Source organism: Melanotaenia boesemani, chromosome 9 (genome assembly GCF_017639745.1).
Source record: "Melanotaenia boesemani isolate fMelBoe1 chromosome 9, fMelBoe1.pri, whole genome shotgun sequence".
In the NCBI taxonomy this organism is placed as follows: Eukaryota; Metazoa; Chordata; class Actinopteri; order Atheriniformes; family Melanotaeniidae; genus Melanotaenia; species Melanotaenia boesemani.
In genome coordinates, this window is record NC_055690.1 from 28,285,461 (window position 1) to 28,302,266 (window position 16,806).

Here is a 16,806-nt window from a genome sequence, read left to right on the forward strand (position 1 = left end):
ATCAAATGATACGTGTTGTTGTTAAGGTTAAGGGCATGGGTTGGACGTAGAAAGAGAAAAGTGGGTGTAAGAGAGGCAGTTTCTTGATTAGTGAGAAAACTCACATCCCAGCCGACTTCCCCAAACCCCTGCTCTCTGTCATCTCTCTGACGATACATAATTGCAGTTTATTACCTGTCTCTTATTAAAATGAATTAGCATTTTAATGAGACTTTGCCAGATGGTGTCTTGGTATGCTACGGGAAGAGGCTGGAAGGCTGCTACTGCCCCACACTGAATGCTTCCAACCATTTTAAGATGCATGTACCTAAAGGTATTCACCTTGTTTCCCTGGTTTATCAGCACGCAGTAGTTGTATTACCACTAAGTGTATGCTGTGGTCCATGTAAGGGCTTTTGCATGTGACATCTGCATGTATTATCTCCTGATCATGAATATATGTATGTTGTTAGCATTAGCTCCAAATGTTGGCATGCAGCAAGATCAGTTGCCTGCAGGCTGTAAAAAGTCTGGCTGTAGTTGTTAGGGAGGATCTATTCTATGGATCACAACAGCAAATTAGGAATATAATTAGATAGCTTTATCTCGCTGGCTCAGCATGGGATGAAAGTGTGCGTGCGTATTTGCATGCTAGTGTGAGCAAGAGTAAGTGTTTGCTATTTGCAGTGTGTGATCAGAGCACAAACACATTAGGAGCAGGGTGGTGGGTGGCACTACAACATCAATGCAAGGCAGCAGGGGAGGTAATCAAAATGTTGGGTACAATGTTTCACTCATTCATTTGAGGAGGTGTTAACTCTGGAGTGGACATTGCAATCTGATTACACAATAGCAATGTGGGAGTCAAAATGCTAGAGCTTACATTTCCTTCCTAAACTGAGGCATTTGCTTTGAACAGCAGTTTGACATTTCCACTCTACCTCAATACAGCTCTTTGGATTTGTGTGCTATTCTTTTTTTTTTTCTTTAGTATGTGTGAAAATAGGGAGCACAAACAGTGACAGGGCCACTAAAACAAAAGTAAAAGATCTGATTTGGTTACTTAGGGACACAATGTCTTTTGTCTGTAATATGCTGAAGCTGCCAGGTTTTAGTTGCTGTCAGTGTGTTGAAATTACAATGAAACTGATATAATGAATATAATGCACATTAGATTAGTACTACAGCTGTATGTACATGGGAGGTAAAAAGTATATTAGTATTAAGCTATTATTTCCAATCAGTTGCTGTGGGAAGTCATCTTTGTTTTTAAAGCTTATATTTCAACCACATTGAATCACATTAACAGCAGCAAATTCGAGAGACTGTAGCTCAGTCACACCTCCTTCCCTGATTGGCTTGATAACCATGTTTAACTACAGTAGAAATACAAATTTTACTGCCCTGAATACTCTGACAGCCTCGCCACATTAACCTGCTTTGGCTGAATTCATTTTTACAACAGGCTATATTTTTTTCTCTCTCTATCTCCAGTTTTTCTTTTTTTCTTTTTTTTTTATTTTTGTTCCCTGCATGCACCATGATCTGTATTTGCTTTCAATTCACACAGTGAAACACATTCACAGTAATAACTCAGTATCACTGCCATGGGCCACAAATACTCATCATTTCATTTTCTAGCCAAGCGTGATGCTTACAGCAAAACTGAAGCAACAATCGGTATTTACAAACAGGATCTCTGCACTGTTCGCATCAACACAAAACATCATAAAAAATATCTGGCTCAGCCTCAAGAGATGATAATGATGCGACTGTGGAGAGCTTTTTATTTGCATTATGCACACAAGCATCCATTTTATTGTAAATAAAAAGCAGGAGTCTTTAAGTGATTAGTAGTCTTAGATTAATTCATAATATGTCAGGAATCAGAACACTGACAAATTTATAATGATTGTTTCAATATGTAGTCAAAGATCCAATTATAGAAATACACAAAAGCCCCGTTTTACTCTGTTGGACTAGTTTGTTAGCAGGTGGTCATTTCTTAACTGCAAATGCAGGACTTTTAGAACAGCTACTACAACAATGGCCACTTTAGAAACTCTAAACTCTCTTTTTTTGTTGTTATTGTTTTTTTTTCTTATTATCTAAGCAGTCCTGAAACCTCAATGACTACGTGCCATCTTTATTTATTCTTCACCATTAACACATATAGTCATCCTAACATCTCTCATGCATGTTCCTTATACTGTAACTCTAAATATGTTTAAATAGACCTTGTGGTATTTGAGATGAAAACGGCACAGAGCTCAAAGTGTTTAAATGATCACCTTTGCTGCAGTGGAAACTAGCACAAGATCTGTGATTTGTCCAATCAGCTTTCAACACAAAAATCCCCAGCTCAAATATTTTCTTCAAAATGGTTAACTTTCCTGTACAAGCTGCCAAATATGGTTGCATTTTATGTGGTAAAAAGCTAAAGGAACACTGATGTTTGAGTTTTTAGTGCAATATTGCAATCACTGCTAATAAATTTCTAGTTGCAACAATTGTATTTTGCTTTGTTAGTGTGAAAAGGATTTAGAAAAGTACACAATTCATTCAGTACTTTAAAGCCAGTAGTCTTATGAGCCTATTTACTGCCACTCTAGCCAAAACATTTAAAATAATTATCCAGGTAGTTTCTTTTTAAACACAGCAAAAGAAAAAAAAAAGCTATTTTGCACATCTTAAAAACAGTGTGTGAGCTGAGCAGGGACCTTGCATGTGGGAGCATCACATAATGGAAAATGTGAGTTGAAAGTCTTGCAGAAAGTTTTGCAGATCATATCTCACTATATGCTTAAATGTAGTTGGTCAGATAAAATGTGCTGCATCTTAAATGCAGTTTTCTCCTTCATTAAATCACACTATTATATCTCATATGGTGTCACTGCCGGTTAAAAAAAATGACTGGAATGCTAATTAACCAGCTACATAAAGACAGTCTAAAAACGACAGAATAAAAGAGATCTATAACAACCCACTGCTCAGTGGGACACTGGGGGAGTTCTCTGGCCCTCCCTCTCCATTCTTGTAATAATGGGTTTTCTCTCCTTAGGCTGCCCAAGTACTGTATGTGTGTCATTATACATACTCCTTTACCCATAGAGACACACAAACAGAACTGAACTGAAACTCCGCTCCTACACATCGATACATTATTTAAAGCCTAACTAAATACTCTTTAAGTTAAAAAGTGAAATCCTTTTTAAATCACACCAGATAACCTTTTTATTCCAGTTTCAGCAGGATGTAAAAAAAAAAACGTCATTATATGCTATACGAATAATCTCATGCAAAGACACATTAGTATCCTATTGACAACTTTCTATGAAATACTAAGAAGCTTTCTGTTCTAAAAGAAATGTTTGACTACAGTAAGTAATATGTAACCATTAGTGACTTAAACACAAACTGTCTCCCCTGCTAGCTGTTTGATTATAATTAAATTACATTCTTCCCCAGGGAAAGAAAAATCCTCATGTCTGTGTGGTATGCCACAGTGGGAGCCACTGACACAAAGCGACTCAGGGAGATAGACAGAGGGGATGACAAATTATAAACACATGTAATTTAAATGATGGCTTTAAGGAAGAGGGAGAGAACTGCAGGGGAAACAAATAGCACAGAAAGACTCAAACGTGCAGCAGGCGCCGTCGCATCACGAACTCTCTGAATGTGCACCGCCTTGCTTGAGCTGTTACTGTATGTTGGTGGCACTCCTTAAAAATAAATAAATAAATAACTTCACTCATCTGTTATCTCAGTAATTCACAGCTACAATCAATTGAGTGCATCTCAATGATGTTGGGCTTAAAGGGTGATGAGAGGGAAGGGGCTGCTGAAGTTGTGGCAAAGGACAATCAATGAACCTCGGGAGAGAGAGAGAGAGAGAGAGAGAGAGAGAGAGAGAGAGAGCGCTTCCAACACACCACCACTTCAACCGCAGCATTTGCACATTCACATATTTGACAATCTGATTTGCCTGAAGGTCTGGTTAAGAATTGACTCCTCGTGTGGTTTGGAGAAAAAAAAGAAAAAGATGAGCTTCGATTATTTATAGGGGTGAAAAGGGGGATGCGTTGAATGTCAATTGGTAATTCATGCATAGAGGTAGAAGATGCAAAAAAAGAAAGAATGGAAGAAATAATAATAAATAAGCTTGAAAGGATTTGCAAACTCACTTGTATAACGTCTGTAGAAATAAACATGCTTCCTGCTCTGAGTCGTGTTGTAATCTTTATTAAGATAGTCTATCATCTTTCTCTCTCGACAGAATTTTCCAAAACAACATAATCTCTATGAGCAGAAAAGAGATGCATCACAATGAACTAGCACACTGGATCCAATGTATTCTGTGTACAAATAAAAGACGATGCAAGTCTAGGTTGTGAACAAAGAATTGGGAGACAATATAAGCAGCCACGAATCTTCATCTTATCCTTGGATTTCAACTTAATTCCTGGCTGAGAATGAGGGGGCTCCTTTCAGTTCATAGAAAGTCGTGGTTCTCATCTTTAGCTGGAGGGAATTCTGGTATCCCGTTCTCTCTGATATGCAAAATCAGTGTCTGGATTTTGAAAAGATCTTTAAACACTGTTTGGTAGTTGATGTATCTTCATCCCCAAATCAGCCCAAGTGTTGCTCACAGGCAACCTCTTTGTTAGCTTTCAAAATGTGCGGTGATGAGCATTTACCCAACCTTTTCTGCTGCTGTCCCTTTGTTTTATTTCATTTTTATTATTACTATTTTTTTTTTTTTAGTTTGGTAGGGGTTTTGTTCAGATGGACACGATGAAAATAACAAACATGCAAATCTCAAACTAAGAACCTCTGCCACAGTGAAGCATGCCCCATGCATATCAAGCACTGATAATGAAGTCATTTGTTTGAGAGTTGCCAGGTCTCCCACCAAGGCTGGTATTCATTAGTCAGCCAGTGCCTCAGAAAAGGCAGCTTCCCTGTGACTCATGCAGAATCTAATTATCATTTAAGCACATTTCACCTGTTTATGAAATACACAACCATATCCTGGAAACACTAGCTTATATTTATTCTATTTCTTTTTATATGTAAAGGCTTCACAATAATGGCTGCTGATGAAAAGACTGTGTTTTATCACATTACCTTTGTTAGGAAGAGTCATTTGTGCGTTTGCATGCTTTTGTACTTTATTCCTCTGCTGTGCATGTTGTTTTGTGTTTTCTTATAATGCCTGCCTGGTAAAATTAAGCATGTCTACAAGAAAATGACACATAAAAAAGCAGGAAAAATGGAGCAAGATATCATGTGGAAAAGCTTCTGTAAACTCCAGAAGAAGGAGACTACAAATTGCTTTCTTCTTCACTGTTGCTGACCCCAGACCTCAAGATTCACACTTTCATGTGTTATACATTTGATTCCTTTGTGGTTGCATCAGGACCCGTTTGTGTGAATGACATATTTACGAGACACAACTTACCATTGACAGTGAGAGAGACCTCCTTTTCTCCTGCACCAACACGTGGGACCACAGCACGACACACATACTTCCCAGCATCCTCTTGTCTCACAGACTTCAGTGTCAGGAGGTTCTCGTTGCTAAGAACCTGTGGCAAAGACGTCACAGATGATCAAATGTGGTGACTGCAAAAGAACCTTTGCATTTGTGATGGCAGAAAGGCAATGCTATGGGAAAACCAAGGCAGTACATAGACAACTTAATACCTTAAAGGGCACCTCTTCTCAATTATTAAAATCCAATTTAGGGTCTGAGCTCAGTAGAGAAAGGTTTTGGCCTTTGATGTTGACAAAGGAAAAGGTGGAATGAGTCTGAATTTGTCGATCAAAGCAATAGATCTCATATGAGAGCAGGTCACCAAGAGGTTGGAAGAAAAATCTGAGGTTTAATGGACATTTAAGGCCACATAGCAATAGTATGGAACAGATCCAAAAGTACTCTGTATAGGCCATGGAAGTTTTGGAATTGTAGCAGCTATACTATTTGCACAGATGACTATATGCTACATAAAACAAACTAAGTCAGATTAAGTCAACAGTGTATACTCACCACTCCAGAACCCCTTTTCATCCACACTATGGTGAGAGATGGATTTCCTGTCCAGGCACAGTTAAAGACGGCATCAGAGCCAAGGTCAACCTGCAAGGACTGAGGTTCTGCAGCCATGCGAGGACCAACTATTGAATGAAACAAGAAAAACTGGCTATAAAACATCCATAACTAAACATCAGGCTTTGGAGTTTAGAGAGGAAATCTAAAAGATTACTTAGAGAACCACGCACAGTAAACATCAACGTTGCGGCTGATGTTGGTGCTTCCAAGAGCGTTGGTAACCTCGCAGGAAACAGGCTCCGTAAAGAAGGAGTGGTCCACAATAACTTCATATGTGTCTCCCGAGACCTCCTTAATTATGCTTCCTCCTTTGGCCCACCTGGTATAAAGAGTGGAATAAAGCAACAAAAGAAAGAAAGAAAAAAATGAAGGAAAAGGATCAAATATCATTAAGGCAAGTTTCCGTACACCCTTGTGTCAAAAGTGTTCTTTTGTGTGAGTAAATCAGGTTTTCTATGCTGGCTTCAGCGTATTTTTGTGGCAGCCTTCCGTGCTGTGACAAGCTCTCTGGCAACTCGGAGCAGACAGCACGTTCCTCATTACGCCAGACACAGAGTGCAGCACAGAGTGCCAGCTAAGAAAAACAAATCACAGAATGACAAATAGGTAGCTCCTCCAGCTTTGAAGACATTGCTCGACACATACTGTATTAAACACAACAGCTGACATTAATAAATTGACTTGGGATCACATAAAAAAACATCTGTTTGTGTTTGTGACTGATAGCTTCGGTGGCACACCGCACGTGTTTAGGTGAGACTTTCATGATGTCGCGGGCAGCTGCATCTCACTCTGCACAGAGTGGATGGCTCTCTGCTGCTGCGACAGACAAGGCCCATTTATAAAAATGAAGCAAAGGTATCTGTGAATGTGTTGGGTCTCTGGAAAATGTAGACAGTGCTGTGGGACATACAATGAATCATGCACACTGAAAAACAACCTTCACAATAGACACGTGGCTTCATGCTGATGTGGCAAATGAAAACAATGACAACAGAGCTGGTGGCTGTCTCAATTTTCTATCTCTGCCAGTACTAAGAAGAGTTTTCATGGGACAGAGAACTCATTTGTTTTCCATGACTAAGCTGGCCGCATGCTTGACTGAAATGCTATGATTTAAATGAGAACAGATTACCTCATTCAATCAGTAAGTGAAGTGAAGCAGAATTCTAATTGGGCTTCATGGGATTTTTTTCATGCTCATTTATCCTAAGCAGTAAATCTTTTCAGAATTAGTTTTTTTGTATGACAAGGGGAGTTCTGCAACACCTGTGTTTCCAAAAATGTTTAAATCAGTACAGATGGACGTCTCAGGCCCATCTGCCCAAATATCTGACTGACTAGTGCTTGTACACTGGATAGCTTGGGGCCAGAATATCACATTTAATTCCTCTAAAGTTTAATTATTTGAATTAAAACTGTATTCAAAATATATACATAAATACGCAGCGGCAACATGTGCTATGTGGTGACCGTGAGATTATTACTATTGATGACTACTGATGTTTTTGAATATGAACATTTGTGTTGCAGGGTAAGGTGAACAAGTTATTAATGATACTTGTGATGAAGACAATAATAATGAATAAGATGAGAATGATGGTGTTGATCAGGACAATGTTGGCTACAAATTAGTGATGTGAGGAGGGTAGGGGTTGGAATGCTGGTGTGTTTCAGAGATCATTCTTGCCCTTGGAAGGATCAAAAGGAAATTCTAACTCAAAATCTTTATTAGATATAAAAAGAAAATGGATGCTGAAATATACTGACAATATTAATATTGAGACTAAGATTCCTTCTGGTGATGCATATGCCTCATAAACAGGTTGTGGCTGCTATAATCAAGACCAATGTGATAGTGATGACAATGACATCATAAGAGTATATCACTGTTTCCACCTACACTTTATCAGCTCACACAGCAGGAGTCATAATGAGGTAAGCACAGATGTTTGGGCTGCCGGCTTCTCCCGAGTGGAGGTTGCAGCTGCCAGGTTTGAGAGCCCTTGACAGTGTTAGCAGGAGCAGAGACAGAATGCTGTCGTCCTCAGGGAGCAAGAGAGATCTGCTGGTGTGCTGGGCCTTGTCCAAAACTCATTTCTAAACATAGTTGGCCCAGGGTAACACAAACACCTGCAGTCCCTTTGGGACGGTGGAAGGGCCAAAGCAAGCTTATTCAATAGCTGACTCATTCTAGGCTGCCATAGCCTATTCAGGGATTTGATTCAGATAGAGGATGTGAAGCCTGTCTGTCCAACTGTGTATGTAGTGTGTAGTCATGTGAATATTTGTAGACCATCTTTCAAGTACACTTGCAAAGTTTTACACATATAAGGACATCATTTGGTCCTTGATTGGTAACAATACATAACATATTACACTGTGACATGGTTTATTTAACAAAAACTAAATGCAGAACAAGAAATAAGTCGGTAATGTAGCGGCATGTACTGCCAACCATATGCACTTGAATTATCAATAAATGTGAGCATTTATATTAAAAGCAGAAATTGTGGTAGAGTGGTGAACTTGGACAGCAGTTGTTGCTGCCCATCATTCTCGTAAAAGGTTATTAAGCAATATTCAAACTACTTAAAGTCCATAATTGTACAGTGAGAAAAATGATTTCCAATTGGAATACAGAACGCATTTGGCAATCTTCCCAGGAATGGTCATTCCAGCAAGTTTACCCCAAGGTCAGACTGTGCAATGCTCAAAGAAAGCCAAGACTCAGACAACTGAGATCATAGACTCAACAGGCCTCACTTAGCATGTTAAAGTTTAAATGTCTGTGACAGTAAAATCTGATAAAAAAAAAACAAAAAAAAACAAACACACACACACACACACACACACACACACACACACACACACACACACACACACACATATATATATATATATTGTTTGGTGAAAACCAAACAAAGCATATCAGCAAAAATACCTCACACAAACTGTTAAGAATGGTGGTAGAAGGGTAATGATTGGGGCTTGTTTTGCAGCCGTAGGACTTTGTAGTCAACCATAAAGTCATCTGTTTACCAAAGTATGCTTGAACCAAATGCAGTATAAGAATATCTGTGTACACCTGCAAAATGTTAGCTGAAATTGTGCTGCAGGATTATGATCCTCAACATACAAGCTAGTCTAACAGAATGGCTGAAAAATAAAATAAATGTGTTGCAATAGTCCAGTCACAAAGTCCTTTAAAACAATTTTAGAGAATGCTATTGTCATACAGTAAAGTGTTTCTTCAAGTTATTGCTCTTGTTTTTGTCATTTGTAGTTTTCCACAAACTGCTTCTGCATTTTGGCTTACTTTCTGTTAAATAAGTTATTTGTCCCATTTTAACCTTTCAAAGATGTTACCCTGTTGGGGGACTGATGGAGCAAAACTACATCAAAATGGCCATTTTAGAGAGCTCACTGTCTGTAGTAAAACCTCTCTAATTCTATTCTGTTTTACTTTATCGATGGCCCTGGCAGAAATAATGTTAATATGCTGTAATATTATTTGATAGAGGTTTAAAGCTTCAGCTGCATTTTCATATTAATACTTTAAGGTTTTTTTTGTTTGTTTGTTTCAGTGAGACTGAAACTTTTTGAATTTGTGCTATGTGCCATCCTTACTTATTCTTCACCAAGACATGTAATGATACATATCTTTAAAAAAAATCTCAGAATTGTTCCCTATGTTTTTACTCCAAAAGTATCTATAGACCTTGTGTTTGCAGAGATACACTCTTTTCATTGTCATTCTATGTCATTTTTGAGTGGAAGCCATAAAACAGGTACAGGGTTACAGGATTAGGGCATGTTATATACCAGAGGATCTAAAAAAAATGAATATCCTGTTACATAAAACCATAAAATAGAAAGATAGTATACCTTTTGATATGACTGTGTGTGGGAGACCATGGTGTGCACACATGCATGGTCATGAGTGTGTAAGCTAACACTGTTAGAAAGATAAAAGGTCTGCTGTTAATGGAAACAGAGGATGAAAGTGACATGGAAGAGGGGGAGAGTTTTGTATTTGCTAAATGTGATTAAGGCAATAAAAGAGTAACAATTAAATTAGGCAGGTATCTGCGCCATCAGCTTCAAGACTCAACACTAAATCAGGCCCTACAGTTATTATCAGCATGGTTAAGCACAGCACAGTGTGGCTCTATTCAACCTTCCATGCATATTTAAAGTGATGAATTCTCTCAGTTGGATATAAAATAAGTATGCAGGTTTAGTAATATAATCCAGTGATTTCTGCTTGGACCTAAATTATCAAGTTATTTTCAAGGATTCAAGGATTCAAGGAACTTTATTGTCATACCAGCTCACATTTACATGTTTATGGTACGAAATTAGAACTGAGGTCCCGGTTTGAGCCATAAGAAGGAGGGCAATAAGTGAAATAAAATAAGACATGAAGAGAAAAAAAAAGAAAAAAAATAGAAATATAGGCTAAATATAAATAGAATATAAGCTAAATACAATAGAATATAAACAGCACAATTTTAAATAAAATAAAAATAAAAATAACAGTAAACACTAAAGAGCCCAGTTTGCATGTGCAGCCTAGATACATATGTGCAAGTATGTATGTGCATGAGGTAGTGGTAGTCCAAAGTATAACACTTCTGATATTAATATTAGTGATATTGCACTTATATGGACAGCAGGTAAACATGTAAACATGTGGACAGGAACTCCCCTGGGGGGGGTAAAGTGTTTGCAGTGCAGGTCTGTTTGTCGGAGTGGGGGGGGTGGATTCAGTTTAGGATGGGGATGGGGGCAGGGCAGCAGGGTTTGGGCTGGTGTTCAGAGGTGGGGAAGGGTGGGGTAGGGTGGGGAGGAGTCTACAAGGCATGGCAAGAGTTCAGCAGTCTGACAGCTTCGGGGAAGAAGCTGTTCCTGAACCTGGTGGTCTTGCTCCTTATGCATCTCAGCCGCCTGCCTGAGGGGAGGGGTTGGAAAAGTCCATGTGCTGGATGGGTGGAGTCCTTCATGATGCGGAGGGCCCTCCCCCTGCATCGTGCTGTGTAGAGGTCTGAGGTGGTGGGAAGGCTGCTCCCCATAATCCTCTGTGCAGCCTTTACCACCCTCTGCAGAGCCCTCCTCTCAGCGGCGGTGCAGTTGCCATGCCACACGGTGATGCAGGTGCAGAGGACGCTCTCCACCGCGCAGCGGTAGAAGCTCCTCAGGACAGCGCTCCCTAGTCCGGCTCGCCGCAGCTTCCTAAGGAAGTAGAGGCGCTGGTGTGCTTTCCTGACCAGCTGGGAAGTGTTGGTGTTCCAGGTGAGGTCCTTGGTTATGTGCACACCCAGGTACCTGTAGCTGGAGACCACCTCCACAGCTACTCCTCCGATGTGCAGGGGAGGAGTAGGGCGCTTATCCTTCCTGAAGTCCACCACCATCTCCTTGGTCTTCTTCACATTGATGCAGAGGTTGTTTTCTCTGCACCACTGCACCAGGTGTTCCACCTCCTCTCTGTATTCCGACTCATCGTTGTTGTTGATGCGTCCCACAACCGCTGTATCATCTGCAAACTTCACTATATGACAGCTGGGATGTCTCGCCGAGCAGTCATATGTCAGCAGAGTGAACAGGAGGGGGCTCAGCACACAGCCCTGAGGAGAGCCGGTGCTGAGGGTGATGGAGGAGGAGGTGGAGTTATGGATCCTGACAGTCTGAGGTCTGTTGGTCAGAAAGTCCAGGACCCAGTTCCCCAGTGTGTTACTCAGACCAAGGGTGGAGAGCTTCTGGACCAGTGTCTGTGGGATGATGGTGTTGAAGGCAGAGGAGAAGTCCAGGAAGAGCAGGCGGGCGTATGAGTTTCTGCTCTCCAGGTGGGTGAGGGTTGTGTGGACCACTGATGAGATGGCGTCATCAGTGGAGCGGTTCTTTCTGTATGCATACTGATGTGGGTCCACTGTGACGTTGATGGAGTCTTTGATGTGGGCCATAACCAGCCTCTCAAAGCACTTCATGACTACCGGGGTCAGGGCTATGGGTCGGTAGTCATTCAGGCCTGTCACTGTGGGACACTTTGGGACGGGGACAATGGTTGCAGTCTTTAGACAGGTGGGAACGGATGCCAGTGATAGTGAGGTGTTGAAGATGTCCGTCAGCACCTCAGCCAGCTGATCTCTCAAGAAAATGAAATAAGATCTACATCTTATTAGAAAATAGAAAAAAAAAAAATAATAATACACATACAGTAACATAAGAATCCAGAAAAATCCATTGTCTAAAATGCCAGCAGAGGTTGTTTTTATCCACTTGGACTTTTGTTTGCATTTTACTTAACCATCGGGGCACTAACAACATCCCTGCCAGTGTTACTTAAAGATTGTAGTGAATTCTGGTGAGACAAATGGCCCAGAAAGAAAAGAAACAAACCTAAAAAACCATGCTTTGGAATTTCACTGATCAATAAATGTCACAGTTGGATTTTAAACAGGTGACCATTAGTTCTTCCTCAAAGAGAACAATCTTTTTCTGCCACTAAGTTATTGGTTTGAACGTGGCAGGTTTGAGGCAACGTGGGAGAAATGCATTCTTGTCCCTATCTTCTTACAACTATCTTCTTCTCTTCAACTATCATTCCAGAGAAAATGCCGAAAAGGATGTTTTAAATTCTTTTAAAAGTTAGCTGATGAACTCATGAAGTTTTAAGATGAGATTAGAAAATTAGATGATTTTTCCCCAAACTTACATTGGTAAAGGTTTTTAATTAGATATAAGAAATGACAGACATCTTACTTTGTTGTCAAACCCCTTTATGTTTATGTATTTTTTTAACACATTTCTGTTTTTTTATATCTTACTTAGCTTCGTTTATAATCAGTCATTGTTAATTTTATTTCATCCTGCTTTAATAATTGATTGATGCCTCTATATGTGCATCACTACTAATGGTTTAAACAGCATAAAATTTACAGGCGTCTTCACAAATGTCTACATCTGATATTCCAAGACAAGGGTGTGAAGAAACAGAAGCACTTGTGAAATTTAGCGAAATGCTGATTTTCAAATTGGAATCTAAGCCATGTTTGATCTTCAGCCAAAGCTGCAGAACTGTCTGCTGCCATTGGCTGAAGACAGTAAGCCACACCTCCTGCCAGCTCTGTCCCGCCAGTTCAAACACACACAGACCTCAGAGAGCAGAATTATGAAAGAGTAGAGGTAGAGAGAAGGAGCACATCAGAGAAATGGATTGTAGGAAAGCTGTCTTCGTTATGTTTTCATTATGCTTTTCCACCAAGTTTAGCCTCTGTTTTTTATGTTTATTATTTTACCAACAAGCCTGCACTCCACCATAACGGAGTTTCCACTCGCCACAAACTTATTAATAGTTAACAGCTATTTTTGTAACCAGAACAACTCACTAGAGTTCCTTTCTTTTTTCAGTCGTTGCAACTAAAGACATTTTTGTACATGTCAGTATTTTTCCTTTCCTTGTGACATCAGTCTTGAAGCTGCATCTCTGAGTGAGACGTAAAGAGAGGGAGAAACCACTGCAGACCCGACATACTGAGTAAAGAGTTATGGACAAACTTACACAAAATCAGGCAGCGTTGTAGGATTTCATCCACCTAACTTCACTTCCTTTGGATTCAGGAACAGTCCAACAGAACCAGACGTAACAGAGCCCTCTGACGAGGACAAATCCCCTCTCCTAAGTCGCAATACACATGATTGATATCACAGAGATAGTGAATCAGCCTTCCGTTATCAGTAATTAATCTAGGCCTTCCTCTTAAACAGCCCATCAAATTTAGTTTGGTCGGGTTCAGAAATCCTTTCTTCATTCCCTTGAACATTAATTAATTAACCCCACAGTTTAATTAATTCCTTCCTCATTTTCCTGCACTTTTACGCTTCTTTACAATACAAACTTTGGATGAACACCATGTTTATGTATTTTCCACCTATGCTTTAGATGTTAATATTTTATGTAGTTTGTAGAATAAATATATCATATTGTTTTAGCTGGATGTTGTGTGTGGTTTCCTTGTATGATTCCAAAGTCAAAGAACCCTACGAGCGTGTCAGTGATTTATTTAATAATATAAACTATTAACTACTCATAAATGTGTTAATGCTACAGACCCAATATTATTGGTTTACATTCTCTTCTATTCTTTTGGCAAGGTTAGTGTTTTATTTTGGTTATGTTTCATTTTAAAGCAGCATTATTGAAATTTGGCAGAGTTTCGCACTTAAGTGCCTCCACAAATCCAGCTTCCATCTTGCATCCAGCCTCTTCTCTAAACTCTTTCCAGATGCAACTCTTTTGACTCTTGTCTTATCTCTTGCTCTTTTTCTCTCTTTCTTCACCTTCCCTCCAATAATTTGGAGCAAAAGAGAGCCAGTGTGTGTTCAAAACTAGATATCACTGTGTTGATATCTAGTTGCTAGTGTGTGACAACATGCAATTAAGCAAAACCCAAGTGTCACATGATGCCCTAAGCAGGGAAAAAAAAAAAAAAAGTGACGTGCACTGTCTCAACTCCATGATGCTTCAGGGCAATGACAGCTCCAGAAATGTGCATAACAAATGTCACTGTTTCATCAAAATGAGTATCAAGCATCTAGTTTAAAGGTTGTAAACTTACAAAGTGCATTTTTAAAGTTAGAAAGGGGGCACAACCCCAAGAGTTTAAAATAATTAAACACTTTTGGCATCAGAAATTCTGCCAAATAATAACTGAAAGACAAAACAAATGTATTTTATGAAGATCTAATTATTCCTGTTTTTCAAACCTTGCAAGAATGAAAATCATGCTCAAAATATTTAAGTTATGCCATATTTAACTGTATTCTGTTTAGAAGTCTTTTTTTACTGTCTGTTTTTGGTTATGTCTGTAGATGAGGGACCTGATTTTTCTTTGTTTGTTATTCTTTCTTTTCTCTCTGGTGGGTTGTCGTGTGGATCTGAGGAAACCTTCTGTGTCTTCATCAGTTGCTGGTTGAGTGCTTGTGATGTTTGCAAGCTCTCCCTCCTCCTCTTATTATAAACAGTAATAAAGATGTTCCAACCCATTTACTTCCCCTCCCACAGTGTGTGGTCTCCCTGAGTGCTGACGGAAACACGTGCCTATTTTACTTAGTTTAGACACTTCAGCATTATCTTTTCTTCCAGCTTTCTCGCCTCCACTTCCTTCTTTACATGTCCCTTGAGCTGTGAGCTGGCAAAAATTCAGGTATCTGTGGAAATATATCTTATTTCCACCCTAATGCCTTAACTCCAACCACTGTGGTAATTACAAGGGGGTATAGACAGCAGGAGGCACCAACCCGTTGAATAGTGCCCTCGCACTATTTTAGGTCTGTGTCTCAAGTGTCTATTGAATTGGAGGATGGCAGAGTGGTGCAGTGCACATTGGGAATGGATGGCTCTCTCGGGAATGGAAAGGAGGCCATCCGTCTAAGAACTACTCTGTCCTTGTGCTCTATCTGATCTGGGGTAGACAGAGTGTATTAGTACTGAATAATGATCCCACACTGCTTGACCAGCTTCCCGCTTTCCACTGTGATATGGCTCTCTGGAGGGGACTTTGTGGGGGTCTCCAGTTGAAGCCCCTCAGGCAAGCATTATGAGGCTAAAAATCCCCCGTCCTGAATGCCAGCACTGCATAGGAGTCCTGAAGTTCTTGTATAAACTACAGATAAATCTAAATGGGAGACTGTGAAACACTGATGGAGAGCACAGCCTTGAAGCAAGTTATTACTATGATTTTATAATTTCGGTACAACACTGGATTATTTCTGTTAGCAGAGGCAGAGACAGAGAAAAGACAGAAAGGGGAAAAAATAAATTAGAGAGTGGGAAAGGGGTGCTGTAGTTCCTTTAAGCTCCAACCTTTAACCATTTTTTATTCCGTAGATTGTCAAACTAAAAGAAAATGTCATTTCAGCTTCCATCGAGTCTTAGCGCTTGATTCCCTGCAGAGAACTCTGTTTCTAGCATTGATCCAGTCCCATAACAACAGAGGTGAAATCCCTTTGCAGGTGAAATAGACACTCTGTCTCTGCTGTGCACCAACACAATCAAATACAAACCTCGTTTTCCACAATATCATTGCCCTTCCTCCACCTTTTTCTTTTCAAAAGGGCATGATCCATCAAAAAGGAAACATCTCTGTTTTGCCACCTGTGAGTGTGTTGTACATCCATTTCATTTCCCAGTACCATTACAAGTTTCAGAGCCAGCCAATTCCTTTCCTATTGATTTGACTCTGTTTATTTTTTGCCTTGTTAAAAAAAATAAATCTCCCACACAGAGAACCATCTCTTGACAAATCACTTCAGTGTTGTACTTGTGAAAGACTATGCAAGAATCCGAGAAAATAATTCCTTATTTCATCTGGCTTCATCACAATTACAGATTTGAGAGTAAATATGTGCCTCTGACAGCATGTACTAACACATATATTAACATATATAGCACACAAATCTACAATATATTTGCCTTAATGAAAGGCTTCAGAAAATGTTGAATTCTCTCAGTATTTTATACAATTTTCTTTTCTGGGACTTGGATGAACTAAAAGAGATTTTTGTCAGCAACTTTCACATAAAAGCCAAACTGAAAACATGTTCTCAAAAACCTGTCAGCAGACCTATTGAACATCAAAGAAAGAGTAGATGTGGCCCACTTATGTTATCAACGGCAATCTTTAAGTCATTCAAGTGATTTTTTTAGTGGT

At 39.6% G+C, this 16,806-nt stretch overlaps 1 protein-coding gene across 11 annotated transcripts in view; it reads right to left on the bottom strand.

Annotated features, from left to right (window-relative positions):
* Positions 1 to 16,806, bottom strand: part of kirrel3b (kirre like nephrin family adhesion molecule 3b) — a 164,773-nt gene that overhangs the window by 14,670 nt on the left and 133,297 nt on the right. For all 11 annotated transcript variants that reach the window (XM_041995107.1, XM_041995103.1, XM_041995102.1 and 8 more), the window contains 3 exons: positions 6,265 to 6,413; positions 6,032 to 6,159; positions 5,444 to 5,570 (listed from right to left, as the gene is read on the bottom strand). In XM_041995107.1, the coding sequence (XP_041851041.1) occupies positions 5,444 to 5,570; positions 6,032 to 6,159; positions 6,265 to 6,413 (404 nt within the window). The remainder of the gene's footprint in view (positions 1 to 5,443; positions 5,571 to 6,031; positions 6,160 to 6,264; positions 6,414 to 16,806) is intronic.